The 25,782-nt window shown below is 44.6% G+C and overlaps 1 protein-coding gene across 2 annotated transcripts in view; it reads right to left on the bottom strand.

The window, feature by feature from the left end:
- Positions 1-21,568, bottom strand: part of LOC119845486 (opsin-3-like) — a 119,044-nt gene extending 97,476 nt beyond the window's left edge. For both annotated transcript variants that reach the window (XM_038377839.2, XM_043510742.1), the window contains exon 1: positions 21,048-21,568. In XM_038377839.2, the coding sequence (XP_038233767.1) occupies positions 21,048-21,393 (346 nt within the window). In that variant the 5' untranslated portion in view covers positions 21,394-21,568. The remainder of the gene's footprint in view (positions 1-21,047) is intronic.
- Positions 21,569-25,782: the final 4,214 nt, after the last annotated feature.

A 25,782-nucleotide genomic window follows, 5' to 3' on the forward strand; every position in this document is an offset into this window, starting at 1 on the left:
ATTTTTAATAATTTTTAACATACACATATACACCCACTTTTCTTAAAAATGTCTTAACATAGAAAAGAGTTCCTCTTGTGTCTGAATGATATCAATACAGGTATCAAAAATATCATTACCTGTAGATTTCTGTGTACACTGCATTTTCATTAGAGCTTACAGGGCACAAAGAAGATTAGTTTGATATTCACTCTCCAGTATCCAGCTCCATCATGAAATACAAAGCCAGTGTGTGAACATGAAGGCTCCTGGACTCTCAGCAGCCACCATGGTCCTTCTACTATCCAGTTGCCTTTGGGTTACAGAATATGTAAAGTAACATTGCTAATACTAGATGATGCTCTCATATGACATGATAGAAATAGCTTTATACTAAGTATTTAGGCTTGGAAGAATTTGATTGATTTTCTATTTTTATAATTTAATTGGATAATCTGTTTATTTTGTTTCTATTTTATCTATTTCCATGTAAATATCCTTCAATTAAACCCTACTAAGTTCTCAAGCACCATTTTTCTTTCTTTGCCTATCTATAAATTTCGATTATTGATGGAAAATTTTTTTGTTGGCTTGTGTATGTATGGGAAAAGACATTTACTGCCATGTACTGGTTAAAATTCTAATCCTTCCAAGCCTGTATGTGTAGAAAGAATAGTATATATGGCAGGCGATCAGCTTGGCTTAACAGTGAAATCCTTGCTGATCTTAAACACAAAAAAGAAGCTTACAAGAAGTGGAAGATTGGACAAATGACCAGGGAAGAATATAAAAATATTGCTCGGGCATGCAGGAGAGAAATCAGGAAGGCCAAATCACACCTGGAGGTGCAGCTAGCAAGAGATGTTAAGAGTAACAAGAAGGGTTTCTTCAGTATGTTAGCAACAAGAAGAAAGTCAAGGAAAGTGTGGGCCCCTTACTGAATGAGGGAGGCAACCTAGTGACAGAAGATGTGGAAAAAGCTAATGTACTCGATGCTTTTTTTGCCTCTGTCTTCACGAACAAGGTCAGCTCCCAGACTACTGCACTGGGCAGCACAGCATGGGGAGGAGGTGACCCCGCTGTGGAGAAAGAAGTGATTCGGGACTATTTAGAAAAGCTGGACGAGCAGAAGTCCATGGGGCCAGATGCGCTGAATCTGAGAATGCTAAAGGAGTTGGCGAATGTGATTGTAGAGCCATTGGCCATTATCTTTGAAAACTCATGGCGATAGGGGGAAGTCCCGGACAACTGGAAAAAGGCTAATGTAGTGCCCATCTTTAAAAAAGGGAAGGAGGAGGATCCTGGAAACTATAGGTCAGTCAGCCTCACCTCAGTCCCTGGAAAAATCATGGAGCAGGTCCTCAAGGAATCAATTCTGAAGCACTTAGAGGAGAGGAAAGTGATCAGGAACAGTCAGCATGGATTCACCAAGGGCAAGTCATGACTGACTAATCTAATTGCCTTCTATGACGTAATAACTGGCTCTGTGGATGAGCGGAAAGCAGTGGACGTGTTATTCCTTGACTTTAGCAAAGCTTTTGACACAGTCTTCCACAGTGTTCTTGCCAGCAAGTTAAAGAAGTATGGGCTGGATGAATGGACTATAAGGTGGATAGAAAGCTGGCTAGATTGTCAGGCTCAACGGGTAGTGATCAATGGCTCCATGTCTAGTTAGCAGCCGTTATCAAGCGGAGTGCCCCAAGGGTTGGTCGTCGGGCCGGTTTTGTTGAATATCTTCATTAATGATCTGGAGGATGGCGTGGATTGCACCCTCAGCAAGTTTGCAGATGATACTAAACTGGGAGGAGAGGTAGATACGCTGGAGGGTAGGGATAGGATACAGAAGGACCTAGACAAATTAGAGGATTGGGCCAAAAGAAATCTGATGAGTTCAACAAGGACAAGTGCAGAGTCCTACACTTAGGACGTAAGAATCCCATGCACCGCTACAGACTAGGGACCAACTGGCTAGGCAGCAGTTCTGCAGAAAAGGACCTAGGGGTTACAGTGGACAAGAAGCTGGATATGAGTCAACAGTGTGCCGTTGTTGCCAAGAAGGCCAATGGCATTTTGGGATGTATAAATAGGGGCATTGCCAGCAGATCAAGGACGTGATCATTCCCCTCTATTCGACATTGGTGAGGCCTCATCTGGAGTACTGTGTCCAGTTTTGGGTCCCACACTACAAGAAGGATGTGGAAAAATTGAAAAACATCCAGTGGAGGGCAACAAAAATGATTAGGGGACTGGAACACATGACTTATGAGGAGAGGCTGAGGGAACTGGGATTGTTTAGTCTGCGGAAGAGAAGAATGAGGGGGGATTTGATAGCTGCTTTCAACTACTGAAAGGGGGTTCCGAAGAGGATGGATCTAGACTGTTCTCAGTGGTAGCAGTGGATGACAGAACAAGGAGTAATGGTCTCAAGTTGCAGTGGGGGAGGTTTAGGTTGGATATTAGGAAAAACTTTTTCACTAGGAGGGTGGTGAAACACTGGAATGAATGTGTTACCTAGGGAGGTGGTGGAATCTCCTTCCTTCGAAGTTTTTAAGGTCAGGCTTGACAAAGCCCTGGCTGGGATGATTTAGTTGGGGATTGGTCCTGCTTTGAGCAGGGGGTTGGACTAGATGACCTCCTGAGGTCCCTTCCAACCCTAATATTCTATGATTATATGATTCTATGTATTACATCTCTCAGTTGCCAGGGGAAAGAATTAGCAGACCATAGTTACTTCTGCTGTGGTAGTACCATTTCACTGTGCCAGGGCTATGCTTCTAACATGGTGTTAACATTGCTGAAGTCCATTGCCTAACAAAGTAAACACTAACAATATAGGATATGCTGTTAAGGTTCTTTCACCACCTTTTAGAAATTTCTTTATTTTTAATACATAATGTTGCAGTCAATACTCACATATAAAGATGAATAAGAAATAAAAATATACATAGCAGCCGTAACTCTGACCTTTGTACATAGGACTGTTTCTCATACTACGTCAGCATCCAGCACCTCAAATTGTACATAGGGGAGTATGAAGCTGCAGGGCTGAGAAGACTGGTCCGTCCCCCAGAGCCCTGATTGACTGGAAATATGTGTTAGAAGAAAAAAAGGAGCAGGTTGATCCAGAGGCAGATTTGAGTATGGGCTTCTTTATTGTGATATTTGTTCCCCTCGACCCAATTGTCGAGTAAGCTCTGGATTAGTTACAGCATACTCTTTTTAGCTGAGTTATTGTGTAAACACCTACATCTGCTACAACACCCCAAAAACCCTCATTAAGTAATAGACACTCCCATACTATGATCATACTCACCCCTCTTGACTGATTACAACATTATACATATTATACACACATTTTTACCTTGAAAATACATTTCTTTGCAGTAATTTGTTGCTACACATTCCCTTAATCTGCAGTTCTAAGGGGAGGGAGGAAGGGGCCATGAGCAGTCCTCAGGGGAGGGAGGAAGGGGCATTGACCCAGGGCTCGCTTATATAGCTGGGAAAGGAAGGGAGGAGGAGATAACACTTCTTTACCCAAAAGATATCCTTCAAATCCCCACATTTCTTATGCAGCTGCAACACTTATCAATCCTTAACAAGGAGAAGGGAGGGGAAAGGGGTAACACTTTATCTACCAAGTGAAGGAATAGTGCATGCCTGTGCCTACTCCCTGGTACCATGCCAGAAAACCAGCGATTTTCCATGTCTTTACTTAACCCTTACATATCCCAAAAATGTGCACTGAAAAGAAGCTCACTTTTCCTCTCTCATAGAGCCCTGGGTGGCTAGGGAGCTGGCAGGAAATCCTGTGCTTATTTCTTGCTCTCTGGCTGAAGTGGGGGATGCCATTTGAGAGGGGAGGGCATGGGCTTTAAGAGAATATATGTGCTGCTGCTTCAGAAACACAGCAGGCTCCAGTGGAGCCTGAGCGGGGAACAGGCTCATGGAGTAGAGTGACTTGGTGGTCTCCTCTCGGAGTTTTCTGTGCACATGATTCTGCCACTGTTCAAAGGGAAGGATATGCCTTAAAGCAGGACTATGAAGCTGAGACTGGAGGGGCATTAGATGTAAATGATGGACATAGACGCTCTTTTAGGCACCATGGATTTATGCCTTACACACATTGTCTCTTCTTTGTAATGATGCTGGGGTTCTGCCTGCACTAATGATGGCACTGGGTTACAACTAGGCATTGGCAGTGCTTAATTTGTGCCAGGTCTTACCAGGGCTGAGCCCCGGCACCTCTAGGCATGGCAGTTCATAGCCCCAGGACCTCTGGGGCTTGCTGCATCAGTTATGAATGTAAAAGAATTGCTTGAGCCTTGGGCAGCTCTTTCATTACAAATTAACCACTGTGTGTTGGTGTGATTCCTGTGTGAGTTCTTGCCTTCTGGGAGGCAGTCAGAGTTTGGAAACTGCCCAGCAAAGAGGGGGTGCCCCCACCCCAGGAGGAAAGAAGGAAGTGTGGTCCTGTAGCAGTGCTGTTTTATTTATTTAAATAAAGCGGTGTCTCTGGAAAGCTGCTCAGAGGTCTGGAATGTAAATAGTCCCAAGGGAGATGGATTAATGGGAGGAGTATGGGTGCAGTGGTTTGCTGTATATGACAACTGCAGATTACCAGAACCTTAATTTTAACATTTTCTCAGTTGTGTGCAACTGTGCAATTCTAGGTGATTTATTCTGGGGGGATGGATAATGTGGTGTGGTATGGACAGACACACGCACGCTCCATGCTCCCTCACAATGAACAATATATTGTACTTTTAAAACGGTAATAGGTAACAGTAGGACAGCTAGGTACAATGATCTGCCTCCACCAACAACCGTTATTCTGTATATCTCAGTGGTCTTGTAATGAGCTGTCCCAGTCCTAAAGAACACAAAGTCCTACTTATGCTCATCCTCAAATTCAGTTTTAAGCTATCAGTTATGCTCTGTCCAATGCAGGCAAAGTTTCATAAAGTACTTCCACTGTCATGAAGAATGTTTAATCCTTATTTAATCCTTTATTTCTTGTGTCATAAAGTGTTTGTATACAACAGGGTGTTACAAAAAGACTATTTAAAACTGGACTGACAGATATTTTTCCCTGGCATGCCATCATCCTATTCCTCTGCTGCAGTCCTGTAGGTCATGGAAAAGCAATACACCTATATGTACAGGAATATTCGCAGGACAGTAGAACCCTGAAGTTACAAACACCAGAGTTACGAACTGACCAGTCAATGGCCATGTCTACACTACCCGCCAGATCGGAGGGTAGTGATCGATCTATCGGGGATCGATCTATCGGGGATTGATTTATCACGTCTAATGTAGACACGATAAATCGATCCCCGATCGCTCTGCTGACGACTCCGGAACTCCACCATGGCGAGAGGCGGAAGCAGAGTCGACGGGGGAGCAGCAGCCGTCGATCCCGCACTGCGAGGATGCGAAGTAAATGATTCTAAGTCAATCTAAGATACATCAACTTCAGCTATGCTATGCTCGTAGCTGAAGTTGCGTATCTTAGATTGATCCCCCCCCCCGTGTAGACCAGGCACACACCTCGTTTGGAACTGGAAGTACACAATCAGGCAGCAGCAGAGACAGAGGGAAAAAAAAAGGCAAACACAATATAGCACTGTGTTAAACGTAAACTACTAAAATAATTAAGGGAAAGCAGCGTTTTGCTCCTGAATAGTAAAGTTTCAAATTTGTATTAAGTCAATGTTCAGTTGTAAACTTTTAAAAGAACAACCATAACATTTTATTCAGAGTTGTGAACATTTCAGATTTATGAACAACCTCCATTCCCAAAGTGTTCGTAACTCTGAGGTTCTACTGTACAATGCTCTACCTGCTCCTGCTGCAGCTGATGCTGTGACTGTTTCACCTCAGCCTGAGATCTGAGATGCTCCACGCTGCTCCACACCCTTCCTTTGGAAAATTCTGCCAGGATTTACCAAGTGGTTTGTGAAACTCAGCAAATCTTTTGTGAATTAAGGCTGAGTCCTGGGGAGTTGTTACCAAAGGCCTGTACAGACCAAACAGAAAATTTTAATTGTAGCTGACTTGGGGAAAAGCAGCTGCTTCTACAATCATCAAAGTCCTAGACACATTTACTACAATTGACTTTTTTACTATATGGACATTAAAGCCCCAGAGAGAGATTATAAAACCTCTTATGTCTCCCCCATGAAATGCTGAACTCTGAGAAGGTTTATATATAACTTGTCAGCTTTGCTATGCTAGTTTCTAGTCTGTATTACATTTGCTGCTGTTTGGAGCTCTAATGAATTATTTAACTTCATTAGGCTTATTAGTTAGGTGGATTTAACGAGGTCCTCCATTAACACAGTAGGCAGAACTCATTAGGCCACTGACATGCACATTATCAGTTCTGTATATAAAAGTGAGGCGTGAAACTCACGAGCTTCAGTTTGAGTAACAGTTTAGATGTGTATCCAAAGCCAATGCCAACCCATGGCTGCTAGTTCTAGAAATCTCATTAAAGTACACTATTTTCTAGTTCCAAATACACTAAAAGTATAGTAGGATTTGCTCCCTCACCGGCATTTCAGTATTTCTGCTTCAGGCCCAGGCAAAACCAGAAATGTAGAAATAACTGATGGTTTTGAACCTCATAAATAATTACATACATATTTTATGCAGAGCCATGAGCTAGTGCTGATTTTAAAAGACGGTTTAATTATTAATTCTGAAAAAGTTATGCTACTTAGCTTTCTTTTTTCTGTTCATGAATTGTTCATAAATTGGTTTTGATTTTTACAAATATATTTAATTATCCAACCAGCTTATGCAAAAATTTCAGCCTATTGGTTGATTGAAGACTTGCCACTTTGACTAACTGCTCTCTGTGTGGCGTGATTGATCCTTACTTACATGTTGTCTCTGCTCCTGACTCTATAGCTGAAATGTTTGAACAAGAACATGGTAAATAGTAAAAAAAAAAAAATGGCAGCCTCTAACAAACCTCTGAGCATGTGCAAACTGATATCTTTTCAGAGGTTTACAACGAGAAAGATGTTCCTGCTTCAAAGAACTTAGGTGTTAGAGCAGGGATCTCAAACTCAAATCACCCCAAGGGCCACATGAGAATTAGTACATTGGCCCAAAGGCCACATCACTGAAATCTTTTCATACGATACAAAAGTATAATAAAAAATGAAGAGTAATATAGTATGCTATTAAAAGTCAACGTATTAACTTTTTAAAAACTGTAATGCGAAGAAGGGTTTTAATAAAATATAAACACCTGTAACTATTCCTTATGTGGTCAGTAACACTGATGATGATCTACACTAACAGTCTATCAACATAGCTGTAATGGCAGGAACTTTTTAAAGTAACTATTCTTACAAAATACATTGCCAGTTTTAGCAAACCTTCTTCCCAACTACTCACAGCAAAGACTCATACATGCTGAACTTCATACCTCAGACTGCTCGTCTAGTCCATGAGGCCACGCCCCTGCCCTGCTTCTTCCCACCCCTTCCTTGTCCCCATTCCAATCCCTTCCCCAGTCCCCACCCCAACTCCGCCCCCTCTCTGCCCCTATTCCAACCCCTTCCCCAAATTCCGGCCCCGGCCCCACCTCTTCTCCATCTCCTCCCCTGAGCGCACCACGTCCCTGCTCCTCCCCTCTCCCTCTCTAGATCAGGTACCTCCATTGATCTCATCTAGGGTTGTGTGGCACTGGGAAAGAGGCGGTCTCTTGAGTAACCAGATCCCCAGTAACTTAGGGTCCATAAAAATGAAATGCAATATGAACATTTAAAAGAAAAAATAGGACAAGGACATCAGTGTATTGCAGCTGCCCCCAGAGTGACTCTCCTTAGCATTTCCAGTCAATCGATAGCATCCCATCTGTGTCAGTTATGGAAAAGATTAAAAGAAAAAGAGGTCATATTAGTTCAATAATCCAGAAAACCTCTGAATCCCAGGCAGGGATATTAGATTATTTAAGTAGTAATTCTATTGGCTGTGAAATATACAAAGATGATACATGGCTTGTGAATCAATAGAGGCTGTGGTTTATTGACTCACAAGCCATTTACCGAATAAGTGTGTTTGAAAGATACTTCCCCTGTAATGTTGGTCCCTTTTCGATGTTTAGGAAAATACAAATCTAAACTATTTAGATATATCATTCAGAAGCCCCCCACTTTTCTCCAACAATACACTTATTTGACAAAAATTTGCAAAGTATTTTTTTCATTTCAGGAAGTGTTCTTGTTGGATAAAAGCAATAATTAATACATTTATGTTATAGGGAAAAGTATGAGAAAGGGAAGGCTCAGAACAGACCCTGGATTTGGCCTGATCATTAGAAAGAAATATGCTTCTCAGCCTGACTGAGTCTGTGCTAATTGAAATATGCCTGTCAAGTTTACAAGCTCTGCGTTAATTACAGGAGAACATCCCAAGACAAAAAGTTTGTTCTAAAGTGATAACATTAGGACAGCTGTTGTTACAACTCTGTTTTCCGGAACTCAGGAATAAAATTTGTTAACCCCTCACTCTTTCATTCTTATCTTGCTTATTTTCTTCTCATATGTAACAGGTGGTATGAATGGGCTTATTGAAGTCTGTCATGTCCCAGTGATTTTAGAATGGTTATGTTAAAGAATGAATCAGTAATAAAATGTAGATGTGATAGGAAATATGTTAAGTGAAATAGAGTGTGATTGTGGCTGGATGTTTGATGGGTAATAAAAGGTTGAAGTGCCAGCCTTAGAATAAGAAAAACAACTACTCAAGAAAAAAGAAAAGGAGTACTTGTGGCACCTTAGAGACTAACAAATTTATTAGAGCATAAGCTTTCGTGAGCTACAGCTCACTTCATCAGATGCATTTGGTGGAAAAAACAGAGGAGAGATTTATATACACACACACAGAGAACATGAAACAATGGGTTTATCATACACACTGTAAGGAGAGTGATCACTTAAGATAAGCCATCACCAGCAGCAGGGGGGGGAAAGGAGGAAAACCTTTCATGGTGACAAGCAAGGTAGGCTAATTCCAGCAGTTAACAAGAATATCAGAGGAACAGTGGGGGGTGGGGTGGGGGGGAGAAATAACATGGGGAAATAGTTTTACTTTGTGTAATGACAGGTTTCAGAGTAGCAGCCGTGTTAGTCTGTATTCGCAAAAAGAAAAGGAGTACTTGTGGCACCTTAGAGACTAACAAATTTATTAGAGCATAAGCTTTCGTGAGCTACAGCTCACTTCATCGGATGCATGTGGTGGAAAAAACAGAGGAGAGATTTATATACACACACACAGAGAACATGAAACAATGGGTTTATCATACACACTGTAAGGAGAGTGATCACTTAAGATAAGCCATCACCAACAGCGGGGGGGGGAAGGAGGAAAACCTTTCATGGTGACAAGCAGGTAGGCTAATTCCAGCAGTTAACAAGAATATCAGAGGAACAGTGGGGGGTGGGGTGGGAGGGAGAAATACCATGGGGAAATAGTTTTACTTTGTGTAATGACTCATCCATTCCCAGTCTCTATTCAAGCCTAAGTTAATTGTATCCAGTTTGCAAATTAATTCCAATTCAGCAGTCTCTCGTTGGAGTCTGTTTTTGAAGCTTTTTTGTTGAAGTATAGCCACTCTTAGGTCTGTGATCGAGTGACCAGAGAGATTGAAGTGTTCTCCAACTGGTTTTTGAATGTTATAATTCTTGACGTCTGATTTGTGTCCATTCATTCTTTTACGTAGAGACTGTCCAGTTTGGCCAATGTACATGGCAGAGGGGCATTGCTGGCACATGATGGCATATATCACATTGGTAGATGCGCAGGTGAACGAGCCTCTGATAGTGTGGCTGATGTGATTAGGCCCTATGATGGTATCCCCTGAATAGATATGTGGACAGAGTTGGCAACGGGCTTTGTTGCAAGGATAGGTTCCTGGGTTAGTGGTTCTGTTGTGTGGTGTGTGATTGCTGGTGAGTATTTGCTTCAGATTGGGGGGCTGTCTGTAAGCAAGGACTGGTCTGTCTCCCAAGATCTGAGAGAGCGATGGCTCGTCCTTCAGGATAGGTTGTAGATCCTCGATGATGCGTTGGAGAGGTTTTAGTTGGGGGCTGAAGGTGATGGCTAGTGGCGTTCTGTTGTTTTCTTTGTTGGGCCTGTCCTGTAGTAGGTGACTTCTGGGTACTCTTCTGGCTCTGTCAATCTGTTTCTTCACTTCAGCAGGTGGGTATTGTAGTTGTAGGAATGCATGATAGAGATCTTGTAGGTGTTTGTCTCTGTCTGAGGGGTTGGAGCAAATGCGGTTATATCGTAGCGCTTGGCTGTAGACAATGGATCGAGTGGTATGATCTGGATGAAAGCTAGAGGCATGTAGGTAGGAATAGCGGTCAGTAGGTTTCCGATATAGGGTGGTGTTTATGTGACCATCGCTTATTAGCACCGTAGTGTCCAGGAAGTGGATCTCTTGTGTGGACTGGTCCAGGCTGAGGTTGATGGTGGGATGGAAATTGTTGAAATCATGGTGGAATTCCTCAAGAGCTTCTTTTCCATGGGTCCAGATGATGAAGATGTCATCAATGTAGCGCAAGTAGAGTAGGGGCATTAGGGAACGAGAGCTGAGGAAGCGTTGTTCTAAGTCAGCCATAAAAATGTTGGCATACTGTGGGGCCATGCGGGTACCCATCGCAGTGCCGCTGATTTGAAGGTATACATTGTCACCAAATGTGAAATAGTTATGGGTCAGGACAAAGTCACAAAGTTCTGCCACCAGGTTAGCCGTGACAGTATCGGGGATACTGTTCCTGACGGCTTGTAGTCCATCTTTGTGTGGAATGTTGGTGTAGAGGGCTTCTACATCCATAGTGGCTAGGATGGTGTTTTTAGGAAGATCACCAATGGACTGTAGTTTCCTCAGGAAATCGGTGGTGTCTCGAAGATAGCTGGGAGTGCTGGTAACGAAGGGCCTGAGGAGGGAGTCTACATAGCCAGACAATCCTGCTGTCAGGGTGCCAATGCCTGAGATGATGGGGCGTCCAGGATTTCCAGGTTTATGGATCTTGGGTAGCAGATAGAATACCCCAGGTCGGGGCTCCAGGGGTGTGTCTGTGCGGATTTGTTCTTGTGCTTTTTCAGGGAGTTTCTTGAGCAAATGCTGTAGTTTCTCAACGCTTCCTCAGCTCTCGTCCCCTAATGCCCCTACTCTACACCCATGGGCACGCTTCCTCTGACCCTCAACTCCATACCCTATTAATGTATGAGTATTCAATATTAATGTTTCAAACAGTGCGGTACAACTATTGTAGGCTATAATGCTTTGCACCATTCCTACAGCATATGATTTACAAACTCACACAAGGTGCTACCAGGAGACTGCTCCTGGCTTCTGACCCCGGCCATAAATATATGTCCCATGGTCCAAATTAAAGTCCCAGCTCTTATGCATTCCAAACTCTCTGAATAAAGCCAAAGGGAGGTTTTAGTGCACAATGGATGTAGGATCAGGCTCTAAAGCAGGTTTCTGAGTTATCTTCTCATGGAAATAAATAAGTTTCCTGAACATTCATATTTAGTCAAATATTCCTTATTTTTAAGTTGTCAATAGGAGCTAGAGATGATAAAGTAACAGTAACCAATGTCCTGGAACAGGAAATGTCTTCTGAACAGGAAAGTATGTGATGAAAAGGAAAAGTGGGGAGAGAACAGTGAAAGTTTAAGAGGAAGAAGAAGGGTCAACAGACACCAGGTCTCAATCGGTGATCAGAGCTTCACATTTAGATGTAAAAATGGTTTTAATAAGCACAGTGATTAGACTATACTAATAGAGGCTCCAGTCCTGCCAGTTCCTCTGCACAGGCAGAGCCCTGCATATATATGGTGCTGCATTGACTTCAATAGGACTCCATGTGGGGTGCAGGGATCCAGGCATGTGGAGAAATTTACAGGATCAGGACCACAGTGTTAGTCACCGCATTAGTATTATTAAATGGATATTTTCATTCTGTCAGCCTTACTCTAGAATTAGTCATTCTTTTTAATAAAAAAGAAGAATGTCCTACAAAATTACCAAACCTGTTTCAACATATGCACAGCCCAAGTCTCCAAACCTATCTTCCAGGAGTTGCTAGCATGAGTAAATACTAATGTAAGTATGGGTTTGCTGGATCAGGTGCTTAAACTGGTAAGAGACTATTTTGTGTGGTGTCAGTGTTACTTTTTCTCTCTGACTATGTAACCTGTATTTGGCTTAGAGGCACCCGGGTAACTGTGCTGAGAGGGCTTACATGAGTTGTACATGGTGTTTGCTTGTGTTACAAAAAACTCAATTGGAAATTGTTTTGTCACCATCACCAGGAGCTGAATTCATAAAGGGGCTTAGGAGGTGTGACCCTGAGTGTTGCAACACCAAACTTCCAAGTGCCTAGAAGAATCACAGGAACAACACTACAATCCACAAAGCCTGAGGTAGACACCTAGGGTCCCTCTACAATGAATGGGAAGAGAGAGTCACTTTTAGATTGCAATCCACAAAATGCTAGGTGCAGAACTACCTAAGCTAGCCCGTGGGAGATGCTGATGAGAGGGCTGTGTCTTAAACCCCCGCCCTCTCAATGAGTTCAATATCTACACTGCAAAAACAGATCTGCAACAGGTTTCAGAGTAGCAGCCGTGTTAGTCTGTATTCGCAAAAAGAAAAGCAGTACTTGTGGCACCTTAGAGACTAACAAATTTATTAGAGCATAAGCTTTCATGAGCTACAGCTCACTTCATCGGATGAATTTGGTGGAAAAAACAGAGGAGAGATTTATATACACACACAGAAAACATGAAACAATGGGTTTATCATACACACTGTAAGGAGAGTGATCACTTAAGATAAGCCATCACCAGCAGCAGGGAGTGGGGGGAAAGGATGAAAACCTTTCATGGTGACAAGCAAGGTAGGCTAATTCCAGCAGTTAACAAGAATATCAGAGGAACAGTGGGGGGTGAGGTGGGGGGGAGAAATAACATGGGGAAATAGTTTTACTTTGTGTAATGACTCATCCATTCCCAGTCTCTATTCAAGCCTAAGTTAATTGTATCCAGTTTGCAAATTAATTCCAATTCAGCAGTCTCTCGTTGGAGTCTGGTTTTGAAGCTTTTTTGTTGAAGGATAGCCACTCTTATGTCTGCAATCGAGTGACCAGAGAGATTGAAGTGTTCTCCAAATGGTTTTGGAATGTTATCATTCTTGACGTCTGATTTGTGTCCATTCATTCTTTTACGTAGAGACAGTCCAGTTTGGCCAATGTACATGGTAGAGGGGCATTGCTGGCACATGATGGCATATATCACATTGGTAGATGCGCAGGTGAACGAGCCTCTGATAGTGTGGCTGATGTGATTAGGCCCTATGATGGTGGTATCCCCTGAATAGATATGTGGACAGAGTTGGCAACGGGCTTTGTTGCAAAGATAGGTTCCTGGGTTAGTGGTTCTGTTGTGTGGTGTGTGGTTGCTGGTGAGTATTTGCTTCAGATTGGGGGGCTGTCTGTAAGCAAGGACTGGCCTGTCTCCCAAGATCTGTGAGAGTGATGGGTCGTCCTTCAGGATAGGCTGTAGATCCTTGATGATGCGTTGGAGAGGTTTTAGTTGGGGGCTGGAAAAGAAGCCCTTGAGGAATTCCACCATGATTTCAACAATTTCCATCCCACCATCAACCTCAGCCTGGACCAGTCCACACAAGAGATCCACTTCCTGGACACTATGGTGCTAATAAGCGATGGTCACATAAACACCACCCTATATCGGAAACCTACTGACCGCTATTCCTACCTACATGCCTCTAGCTTTCATCCAGATCATACCACTCGATCCATTGTCTACAGCCAAGCGCTACGATATAACCGCATTTGCTCCAACCCCTCAGACAGAGACAAACACCTACAAGATCTCTATCATGCATTCCTACAACTACAATACCCACCTGCTGAAGTGAAGAAACAGATTGACAGAGCCAGAAGAGTACCCAGAAGTCACCTACTACAGGACAGGCCCAACAAAGAAAATAACAGAACGCCACTAGCCATCACCTTCAGCCCCCAACTAAAACCTCTCCAACGCATCATCAAGGATCTACAACCTATCCTGAAGGACGACCCATCACTCTCACAGATCTTGGGAGACAGACCAGTCCTTGCTTACAGACAGCCCCCCAATCTGAAGCAAATACTCACCAGCAACCACACACCACACAACAGAACCACTAACCCAGGAACCTATCTTTGCAACAAAGCCCGTTGCCAACTCTGTCCACATATCTATTCAGGGGATACCACCATCATAGGGCCTAATCACATCAGCCACACTATCAGAGGCTTGTTCACCTGCGCATCTACCAATGTGATATATGCCATCATGTGCCAGCAATGCCCCTCTGCTATGTACATTGGTCAAACTGGACAGTCTCTACATAAAAGAATGAATGGACACAAATCAGACATCAAGAAGGATAACATTCAAAAACCAGTTGGAGAACACTTCAATCTCTCTGGTCACTCGATTACAGACCTAAGAGTGGCTATCCTTCAACAAAAAAGCTTCAAAAACAGACTCCAGCAAGAGACTGCTGAATTGGAATTAATTTGCAAACTGGATACAATTAACTTAGGCTTGAATAGAGACTGGGAATGGATGAGTCATTACACAAAGTAAAACTATTTCCCCATGGTATTTCTCCCCCCACCCCACCCCCCCCCCACCCCGTTCCTCTGATATTCTTGCTAACTGCTGGAATTAGCCTACCTTGCTTGTCACCATGAAAGGTTTTCCTCCTCCCCCCCCCCCGCTGCTGGTGATGGCTTATCTTAAGTGATCACTCTCCTTACAGTGTGTATGATAAACCCATTGTTTCATGTTTTCTGTGTGTGTATATAAATCTCTCCTCTGTTTTTTCCACCAAATGCATCCGATGAAGTGAGCTGTAGCTCACGAAAGCTTATGCTCTAATAAATTTGTTAGTCTCTAAGGTGCCACAAGATCTGCAACAGCAAGTCTCAGAGCTCAGGTCAACTGTCTCAGGCTTGCGCTGCAGGACTAAAAATATCAGTGTAGACACTGAACCTCAGACTGGAGCCAGGCTCTTAAACTCAGTGAGGGGAGAGGGTCTCAGCTCCAGCCTGATCCCAAATGTGTACTCTGCTGTTTTTTAGCCCCATAGTATGAGCATCTCTGCCAGTGATCTATAACCAAGAGCCCCTTTCCTGGAGTCAGGCAACTTAGCCACCTAAGGCATTTCTTGTGAGAATGAATTTGGCAGGCCGAATGAGTTAGTCATCACCAACCCCACCACATCTCCTTCTCCAGCCAGATTTTGAATGGGATCTGATCCGTTAGGTAGCCTCTAAGCAGGCCTACTAGATCTGGTCCCACATGCAAAATAGGCAGGAGGAATACCTATCTTCCCCCATTTTGTGGGTCGCCTTGGGGTTTTGGCAGGAGATAGGTGTCTGGACACTTAGAGGGAGGCAGCCATGCGCATGCTCAGAGGCAAAAACATAGGCACCAAGGGAACTGTTTCCTGAATCTTAGGTGCTGAGTGAGATTAGGTGCCCACAGTGTTTGGCTGGAGTTTTGTGGATTGCAGTGGAGCCAAAACAGGTGCTTAGATGCCGAAGTCTGAGGGGTTAAGCAACTAAACACCTTTTGTGAATCTACGCTATGGGTGCAATCTTGTGACCAGTGAAGTCAATGGCTAAACTTGCAGGAGAAGGATATGGCCTTGAGATCCCAGGGTGCTGCCAGTTGCTGAGCATTTCCTGAAGGTGTGGAGTGTCCAGGCTCCCAGGAAGATCACTTTGTTCATCAGCTTGAAGGATTGGTCTCTAATAGAAATTCCTAACACTGCATCCAAAGTAAGTGGTAAGATGCTCCATTGAATGCTTTCCAGGATAGTTTAACTTACTTGGCTATTATTTGTTTAGTTTTGCTATGTGTTTTGGTGCAAAGAGAGATTTTTCTGCAAGACTGCCCCATTTGCAGTTCCTGTTCTCAGTTGGAACACCTTTCCCCTGACGCATCCCCTACCCATCACATGCACACATACCCAAATCACCAAGTTCCCCAACTTGTTCCAAAGGGTCTGATTTTCCCACACATACTCTTGCTGAAGAGTATCTTAGCCATTATTCTGCAGGTGGGCCCACTGAAATTAACGGGGCTCTCTGTGGAATAGGGGACACCCAATGTGAGTAAAGATTCCATAATCTGGCCCCCAAATTGGTGATATGAGTGTTAAGTTAGAAAACTTTGGTACTTCTTCACTTAAATGAAGTGCCCCTCCACCGTGAGGTATCTGTAGATTCCAAGGTCAGAAGGGACCATTGTGATCATCTAGTCTGACTTCATGTATAACACAGGCCATGCAACTTCCCCCAAAATTATTCCTAGAGCACATTTTTTAGAAAAAATATCTGATTGGTTTTAAAATTGCCAGTGATGAAGAATTTACCACAACTCTTGGAAAATTGTTCCAATGATTAATTTCCCTCACTGTTAAAAATGTATATCTTAATTCAAGTCTGAATTAGTCTAGCTTCTACTTCCAACCGTTGGATCATTTTATACCTTTCTAGACTGAAGAGCTCATTATCAAATATTTGTCCCCCATGTAGTACTAATAGACTGTAATCAAGTCACCCCTTAACCTTCTCTTTGTTAAACTAAATGGACTCAAGGAGTTCAATCTGTCACTATAAGGCATTTGTTCTAATCCCTTGAGCATTCTCATGGCTCTTCTCTGAATCCTCTCCAATTTATCAACATCCTTCTTGAGTTGTGGATACCAGAATTAGACACAATATTGTAGCAGCAGTCACACCAGTACCAAATACAGAGGTAAAATAACCTTTCTGCTCAAAGATTCCCCATACATTTGTGGTCCTAAAGTAATATGGGACTAAGGCATTTTGGCTTCCTAAACTATGTCCAAGCAGAGGTCCTGTCATTATTTATAAGCTGTGTTTAGCTAACTGTTTTGAGTGCAAGCACCAATTTTAACATTGTTCTCTTGAAATTTTAAAATATTATTTCTGGGGGTATAAGGGAAATGGCATTGTAAAAATAATGGTATTGTAAGCATCCAAAGTGCACTCCCACTGCTTGTCATCATTTTTCTTCATTTGTTTAAAATAGCAATATATTTTTAATGAAAAACTACCACCCATGAAAACTCATTTAGGTCACACTGATGACTACAGGCGTATAAGTGCAAGAGAGAGTCAAGTTTACTCACTCAGAAAGGAGAGCTTTTAGGCTAGCCAGGGAACTAAAGCTTCTGTAACATAAGACTGGTTATGCTTCATTTCATACTTGTTTATAACAAGCATCCCTTAAACCACAGTCTGAGTACCAACCAGCAAGATGCTAAGCAATCTTAACGCGCTTCATTGGGAATTGAGGATGCTTAGACCCTTGCAGGATTGAACCCTTTTGTGATGGGGTGACCACCCCATGCAAAGCTTCGAGGGATTAAAATGGCTAGGCAGGCCAATTAACTGCCCAGGCTGCACCTGAGGAAGACGACAGGAAGCAGGTCACTAACTGGAAAGGGGCTTAGCTGGGCAGGAACAGGAGGGACCCATATAAAGCCCAGGAGCTGTGAGCAGCAAGAGGCTGTTAGGACATAGTCTACAGTCACTCCCTGGGAGGAGGGAGCTTGGGGCTGGCAAACCCAGAAAGGGAAGGAAGCCCAGGAAAACAGCAGCAAGGGGTAGGATGACAGACCTTGGATGGTTGTTATAGGTTCCCTGGGCTGGAACCCAGTGTAGAGGGTAGGCCTGGGTTCCCCTACCAGCTGTGATAAGATGAGGCCCTGATGCATAAGCCCTTGTATCAGAGGCCCGGTATGAGGCCTAAGACCTGAACTAAAGTAATGGTCAAGACTTTCCGCACACAAAGCAAAGTTAAGCTGTGAGCCAGAGGCAGGCCCTGTTCACAGAAGCTGGCAAGAAAAGGCTGCTGCTGCAATTAAACACATACCTGAAAGGCGCTAAGCACTAATAATATAAACATACACCAGAACAGTCAGGGACAAGCACATTCAACATAGATAACAAGGAACAGGCTGACCATCCTAAAGACAGGGGCAAAAGGGTAATATGATGGATAGAGTTGTTTTGTTTGAACCAACATGTACAAGGTGAAAGGAAGCACCTTACTACATGGAGGGGTTGCTCCTCAATACATCCGGAATATAAGACTGCATCCCTAGGGCAGTGTCTTTGTCCAGTCTAGGTGGAAATGGAGAGTCCTGCCACTGACTGAGATGGTCCATTGTCAGGGGGCACATATTCGTAGTATGTCCTGTAAAGTCTGCAGGAAACTATTACTGTGCTTCATTTGGCAATAAACCTGGCCAGGTGCCTCGTATCTTATCAGAGTCTGTGGTCATTGGGGGTTCTCTCGGGGTCTGCTGTGTCAGCAATCTGCAGAGCCGGGACAGCACACAGAAGGAACACATGCTCGCAGCTGACTGCTATCAACATTAAACAGAGCAGAGCACCACACCGGTGATGTCTGACAACACCAGCCACTGGGAAGTAGCGCAGGGTGTTGGAAATGCCAGCCAGTCTGGAAGGACTGATTTCCCCAGAAGGAGAGGTCCTCAGTGACCTGGCCGGAGGACTAAGCCACAAACAGGAAGCTGCAGCTGTGGGAGTGAGAGGGGCACAGGCTGAAAGAGATGATGGGGAGAGACACCACCAGAGGAGGGCAGCATCTGGCAAGAGCTAATCCCCAGAGCTGCTAGGAGGAGGTGCAAGATGCAGCGAGTGAACCCCGTGACACCTTTTTACAGAAGAAAATTAAGACCTTGCTCCTGCAACAAGCTCTGCATGGACAGAGCCTTGAGTGGCATTATTATTATTTATATTGTCATAGCAACTATCAAAGCATACTACTAATTTGGCTAATTAGGTAAATTTTGATGTGATCAGTTCCTTTTATCTAGAAAAACTGATCAATAAGTAGTTTTGTCTCTGTTTTCCTTTTGAGTGAAAAGAGCAACAGTAGCAGATTATAACTAAGACATCCTTTTATTTCTGTTTTATTTCCAGTGCTGCAACAGAAGAGCTGGTAACAGATAGGAGACCTGACTGCCAAATGCACTACAAATGTCACTTGCATGTACATTTGCTGACCCCTTAAATGTACATGTTAATCTATTCTTTCAGCTCCACCTCCCTCCATGAATGATAGCAATAAGCTAAATTATAAGGAGGAGAATACATCTTGAAGTTATTCCTCCCCATCTATTTTCCCAAAAAGCACTGGAGGGAGAGTGAATTTTTCAAATCTCCTGTTCAGACCCTCCAGTGGTAACAAAATCAGGGCAGCAGAGGATTTGCTGTGCGCATGTGTAGGCTGAACTAAAGTGGCACAAGCAGTGGTGAGCTGGAACCGATTCGCACCAATCGCAAGAACCGGTTGTTAAATTTAGAAGCCCTTTTAGAACCGGTTGTTACGCAAGGGACAACCGGTTCTAAAAGGGCTTCTAAATTTAACCGGCCAAAAGTGGTACCTTACGTGCCGACTCCATGGGTGCTCAAGCCCTGGAGCACCCAAGGGGAAAATTTGGTGGGTGCAGAGCACCCACTGGCAGCTCCCCACCCTACCCCCGGACCCAGCTCACCTCCACTCCGCCTCCACCTCCTCCCCTGAACGCGCCACCTGCTCTGCTTCTCCGCCCCCCACCACTCCCCGCTTGCCACGAATCAGCTGTTCAGCGGGAAGCCTGGGAGGACTGAGAAGCAGGCGGCAGTTTCCCGCTCAGGCCCAGGGAGATGGAGGTGAGCTGGGGCGGGGGGCGCGAGGAGGGCCGCCCGCGCCGCAGCAGGTAACCCGGGGGGGGCGCGCACATGGGAACCGCTTCCCGCCCCAGCTCACCACCGCCACCCTCGGCCTGAGCGGGAAGCCGCCGCCTGCTTCTCAGCCCTCCCCAGCTTCCCGCCAAATGGCTGATTCGTGGGAAGCCGGGGGAGGGGGCGGAGAAGCAGAGCGGGGCAGCGCGTTCAGCTGCAGAGCGAAGGCGAGCTGGGGCTGGAGAGCTGCCGGTGGGTGCTCTGCACCCACCAAATTTTCCTGTGGGTGCTCCAGCCCTGAAGCACCCAGGGAGTGAGCACCTAAGGCGCCACTTTTGATGTGATCAGTGGGGGAGCAGCCGCTCCCCCTGCTCCCCCCCCAGCCACGCTCCCTTGCCCCTAGGAGCCAGAGGGACCTGCTGGATGCTTCCTGGGAGCTGCCCCAGGTAAGCACTGCCGGGACTCCCCACCTCGCCCGCCGGCAGGTGCCTCTGGCTCTTAGGGGCGGGGTGAGCACCCACTACGGTGGCCCACGAGACCCTCCTGCCCAGTTCTGGGGGCAGTCAGGGGATAGGGGAGGGGGTGGATGGAGGGGGTCCAGGGGGGGCAGGCAACGACCCTCTCATGGGGTGAGGAGGGAATCCGTTGTTAAGATTTTGGCAGCTCATCACTGGGCACAAGGGTCATATATCTAATATATTCATGTGAGCAGATTGGGTACTAAAGTGTGCAGCAAACCAGATCTCCCAAGTAATCCAGAGAACAGAATGCTTGTATATTTCAATACATTGGTGGCTCACAAAAACAGAACTGACAGGCAGAGCAAATGACAAGCTGATCTGGATATATGTTTTTAAAAAACAAGACAGTCTTAGTGCTGAGAATCTATTTTCAGATAATCTAAAAATACACTTTAATTATACGCTGCCACTTTACTATTGACAGCTCACTGTGGTAAAGTGGCAATTGCCCAGTGGAAGATGGCTATCTTGGATGTTTAACATCAGTAGAGCATCAGTCTGGGGCTAGGGATGCCACATTTGGTGAAATTATGTTGCATGGGAGTATAACTATACATAAAATTCTACAGAGGTGTGTAATCCAAAGTGTTATGTGTGGTCTTAGAAAGCCAGAAATCTTAGAACTGTGCTAGTCGCACTGATGGTACACATATACTTTCCATATCCACCATGTTACAAATAATAGTGTAACACAAAATCTTTAAACTCTTACCAAAGCAGGAATTGACAAAGCCATACCACATGCAACCATACTCTCCTCCAATCCATCTGCCGTGGATGTTGGATGCAAAACTGAGTGTGGTGCCAGAGATGCACACTAACATGTCACTGGCACTGATGTTCAGCAGTAGCATGTTTACAGGGTTGCGCAGGGTTTTAAACTTGCAGAAGAGTATGAGAACAATCAAGTTATTCAAGAAGCCAAATGCCAAGATAAATCCAAGGAAAACAGCCACTATGGTGTGCCCTGTTCTAGAGAGTCCAATTCGTGGCTCATGAGGATCTGTAGATGGTCCAAAGCTCAGGTTGGCTGTCCAGCTGGTACTCATTTCTGACATTATAGTAGGCTGGAGAGTGCAGAAATATTAAATGTTCTACTCCCAGATTTTCTAGCTACTTTACAGAAGTACTTTTAGACCAAAGGTAGAAAGCATCTTAAAAAACTGCCGGGTCTTCAGAGCAAAGCAAGTTCTAGTAATTGTGATCAGTCCCAAAGGGTTTCTTCATGGCAAAAACATCCTGCACACATGGAAAGAAAACAACAAGCATTATATCCAAGACAATTCTTGTCATATTAATACCAAGAGGCTACATTGTCAGGCCCAGGGAGGCAGAGGTGAGCTGGGGCGGGGAGCGGTTCCCCTGCGTGATCCTCCCCTCTCCTCCCCGGGTTACCTGCTGCGACGCGGGCGGCCCTCCTCGCACCCCCCCCCGCACCAGCTCACCTCCGCTCAACCTCCAGCTCCCTGGGCCTGAGCGCGAAGCCGCCGCCTGCTTCTCAGCCCTCCCAGGCTTCCCGCGCAAACAGCTGATTCACGGGAAGCCGGGGGAGGGGTTGGAGAAGCAGAGCGGGGAGGCACGTTCAGGGGAGAAGGCGGAGGTGAGGTGAGCTGGGGCCGGGCGTGGGGTGGGGAGCTGCCGGTGGGTGCTCTGCACCCATCAAATTTTCCCCGGGGGTGCTCCAGCCCCGGAGCACCCATGGAGTTGGCGCCAAAGGCGCCACTTTCGGTTAGAACCGGTTGTCCCCTAAAAGGGCTTCTACATTTAACAACTAGTTCTAACAAACTGGTGTGAACTGGCTCCAGCTCACCACTGTAAGGAATATGATTTTACTTAAGCTCTCCAGTGTCTCTCCTGCTGTGTTTGTACAGCTCCCAACACAGCAAAGTCTCAATCCTGACCGGGGCCTTGCGGGGGTGGCAGGGCCTACTATACTATATGTGAAAAGGAAAGGAGTATTTGTGGCACCTTAGAGACTAACAAATTTATTAGAGCATAAGCTTTCGTGAGCTACAGCTCACTTCATCGGATGCATCCGATGAAGTGAGCTGTAGCTCACGAAAGCTTATGCTCTAATAAATTTGTTAGTCTCTAAGGTGCCACGAATACTCCTTTTCTTTTTGCGAATACAGACTAACACGGCTGCTACTCTGAAACCTGTATACTATATGTGATTACTGATTACTAACAAACAATCTGAAGGTAAAGAGGAAGAGTTTTCATATCCAAGCAGCAGCATTTTAGTGCATCCCTTGAAGGTATAACTCATTGCAAGATTGAAAGACCTATTTCATATGAGATCTATTTCATATGTACTGCATTCACTGGTTACTAGACATTAGTCTCCACGATTCGGACTCCAACCAGCTTCTCAATGCTTTTTTCCCCCCACAGACTTAAAAATGTATATCATATATTCATTATATAAATATATTGTATTTGATTAATTAAATTGTAATTGATTAATACTATAGAGACTATAGACAAAGAAAAAGGAAACTAGTAAAGTACAATATCATGAAAGAGGTATTAACTCTTTAGCCACAGCTTTCAGAACAGGTTGCTGAGAACATAATTAGTCTATATTCTTATTTTACATAGTTTTTTTGTTAAAAGGGAACTAAAAGGACAGTTACAATGTGGTAGAGATTTCCATTCCCAATTAAAAAGTGCATGATATCTTTAGTTTCCTGAACTAAAAGACAAATTAAAAAAGGGGAGTTAAAATTTCCGTTTCCGAAGCCAAGTGTTCCCAGAAAGATTATTCATTAAGAAGAAAGGATATAGATAAATGAAATGTGTAATTCCTGGCATTTCTTCTAACCAGTAGTTTCTCTGAGAAGTACTTGCTAGAAAGGTATGGCACAAAACAGCTAAACAGAATTTACTAAAAATTCTGTTTAGCTGTTTCATGCAATGTCTCTCTGGTGTCATGATGTGTTTTTCTAGCAAGTATTTTTTCTTTATATTGTACCATACTTACAAATCATTGTGCACTTCTAAACAGCCATATTGCTACATCCATCTCATTGCTGTAATGATTTTATTTAAAGTACACAATGTATCATGACTTTACCTTTGTGAATTATAAAATATAGATGCTTTTCAGATCAATCTAAAAATGTAGTTGACTTTTTTCCCATTTCCCATACAGCTTTACCCATCTCTTTTGCATCTGACCACTTATTTTAGACTCATCCTGCTCTCAGCCCCCCAACTCTGTCCTTGTTTATACCCAACCAATAGTATTGAAGAATTTGACTTCAAAGTTCATCCACACACAGATTTTGTACTGGTATAACTATTTCAAAGGCCACATCTACACTATGAAATTAGGTCAAATTTATAGAAGTCTGTTTTGTAGAAAGCGTTTTTATACAGTCAATTGTGTGTGTCCCCACACAAATGCTCTAAGTGCATTTAGTCGGCGGAGTGCATCCACAGTACCAAGGCAACCATCGACTTCCGGAGCGTTGCACTGTGGGTAGCTATCCCACAGTTCCCGCAGTCTCCACTGCCCATTTGAATTCTGGGTAGAAATCCCAATGCCTGATGGGGCAAAAACATTGTCGAGGGTGGTTCTGAGTACATATCATCAGGCCCCCCCTTTCCTCCCTCCCTCCGTCCCTCCCTCCATGAAAGCAACTGCAGACAATCGTTTCGTACCTTTTTTCCTGGGTTACCCATGCAGACGTCATACCACGGCAAACATGGAGCCCACTCAGCTCACCATCACCGTATGTCTCCTGGGTGCCGGCAGATGCAGTACTGCATTGCTACACAGCAGCAGCTCATTGTCTTTTGGCAGCAGACAGTGCAGTATGACTGGTAGCCATCATCGCAGTACTCCAGAGTGCTCTTTTAGCCGACCTCGGTGAGGCTGGTCAGGGGCACCTGGGCAAACATGGGAGTGACTCAGCCAGGTTATTTCCCTTTTAAGTTTTGTCTCATGGCAATTCAGTCCTGCCGGCAGTCCTACTGCACCGTCTTCTAATGAGCAGCCAGGAGACGACGATGGCCAGCCGTTGTACTGCACTGTCTGCTGCTAACAAGATGTATAAAGATAGATGAAGTGGATCAAAGCAAGAAACAAACCAGATTTGTTTTGTATTCATTTTCTCCTCCCTTCCTCCATGAAATCAACGGCCTGCTAAACCCAGGGTTTTGAGTTCTATCCTTGAGAGGGCCATTCTGTGTCTCCTTGATGCAAAGCCACCCCCTTTGTTGATTTTAATTCCCTGTAAGCCAACCCTGTAAGCCATGTTGTCAGTCGCCCCTCCCTCCATCGAAGCAACGGTAGACAATCGTTTTGCACCCTTTTCCCTTTTGCCTGAGCAGATGCCATAGCATGGCAAGCATGGAGCCCATTCAGCTCACTGCAGCAGTTATGACCATTGTAAACACCTTGCGCATTATAGTGCAGTTTATGCAGAACCAGCACCTGAAAAACCAGGCGAGGAGGCAACGGAAGCACGGTGAGGAGGACACGAACACAGATTTCTCTAAAACCACGGTCCCCAACAATTTGGAGATCATGGTGTTACTGGGGCAGGCTCATGCCATGGAACGCTGATTCTGGGCCCGAAAAACAAGCACAGAGTGGTGGGACCGCATAGTGTTGCGGGTTTAGGATTATTCTCAGTGGCTCCGAAACTTTCGCATGCATAAGGGAACTTTTATGAAACTTTGTGATTTGCTTTCCCCTGCCCTGAATTGCAAGAATACCAAGATGAGAGCAGCCCTCACAGTTCACAAGCGAGTGGCAATAACCCTGTGGAAGCTTGCAACACCAGACAGCTACCGGTCATTCGGTAATCAGTTTGGAGTGGGCAAATCTACTGTGGGGGTTGCTGTGATGCAAGTAGCCAACTCTATCATTGAGCTGCTGCTATCAAAGGTAGTGACTCTGGGAAATGTGCAGGTCATACTAGATGGCTTTGCTGCATTGGGATGCCCCAACTGTGGTGGGACTGTAGATGGAACGCATATCCCTATCTTGGCACCAGACCACCAGGGCAGCCAATACATAAACCGAAAGGGGTACTTTTCAATGGTGCTGCAAGCACTGGTGGATCACAAGGGACCTTTCACCAAGATCAACGTGGGATGGCCGGGAAAGGTTCATGACGCTCGCGTCTTCAGGAACTCAGATCTGTTTAAATGGCTGCAGGAAGGGATTTACTTCCCAGACCAGAAAATAACTGTTGGGGATATTGAAATGCCTATAGTTATCCTTGGGGACCCAGCCTACCTCTTAATGCCCTGGCTCATGAAGCCGTACACAGGCACCCTGGACAGTAGTAAGGAGCAGTTCATCTATAGGCTGAACAAGTGCAGAATGGTGGTAGAATGTGCATTTGGACATTTAAAGGGTCGCTGGTGCAGTTTACTGACTCGCTCAGACCTCAGCAAAACCAATATTCCCATTGTTATTGCTGCTTGCTGTG

Source organism: Dermochelys coriacea, chromosome 1 (genome assembly GCF_009764565.3).
Source record: "Dermochelys coriacea isolate rDerCor1 chromosome 1, rDerCor1.pri.v4, whole genome shotgun sequence".
Classification (NCBI taxonomy): domain Eukaryota; kingdom Metazoa; phylum Chordata; order Testudines; family Dermochelyidae; genus Dermochelys; species Dermochelys coriacea.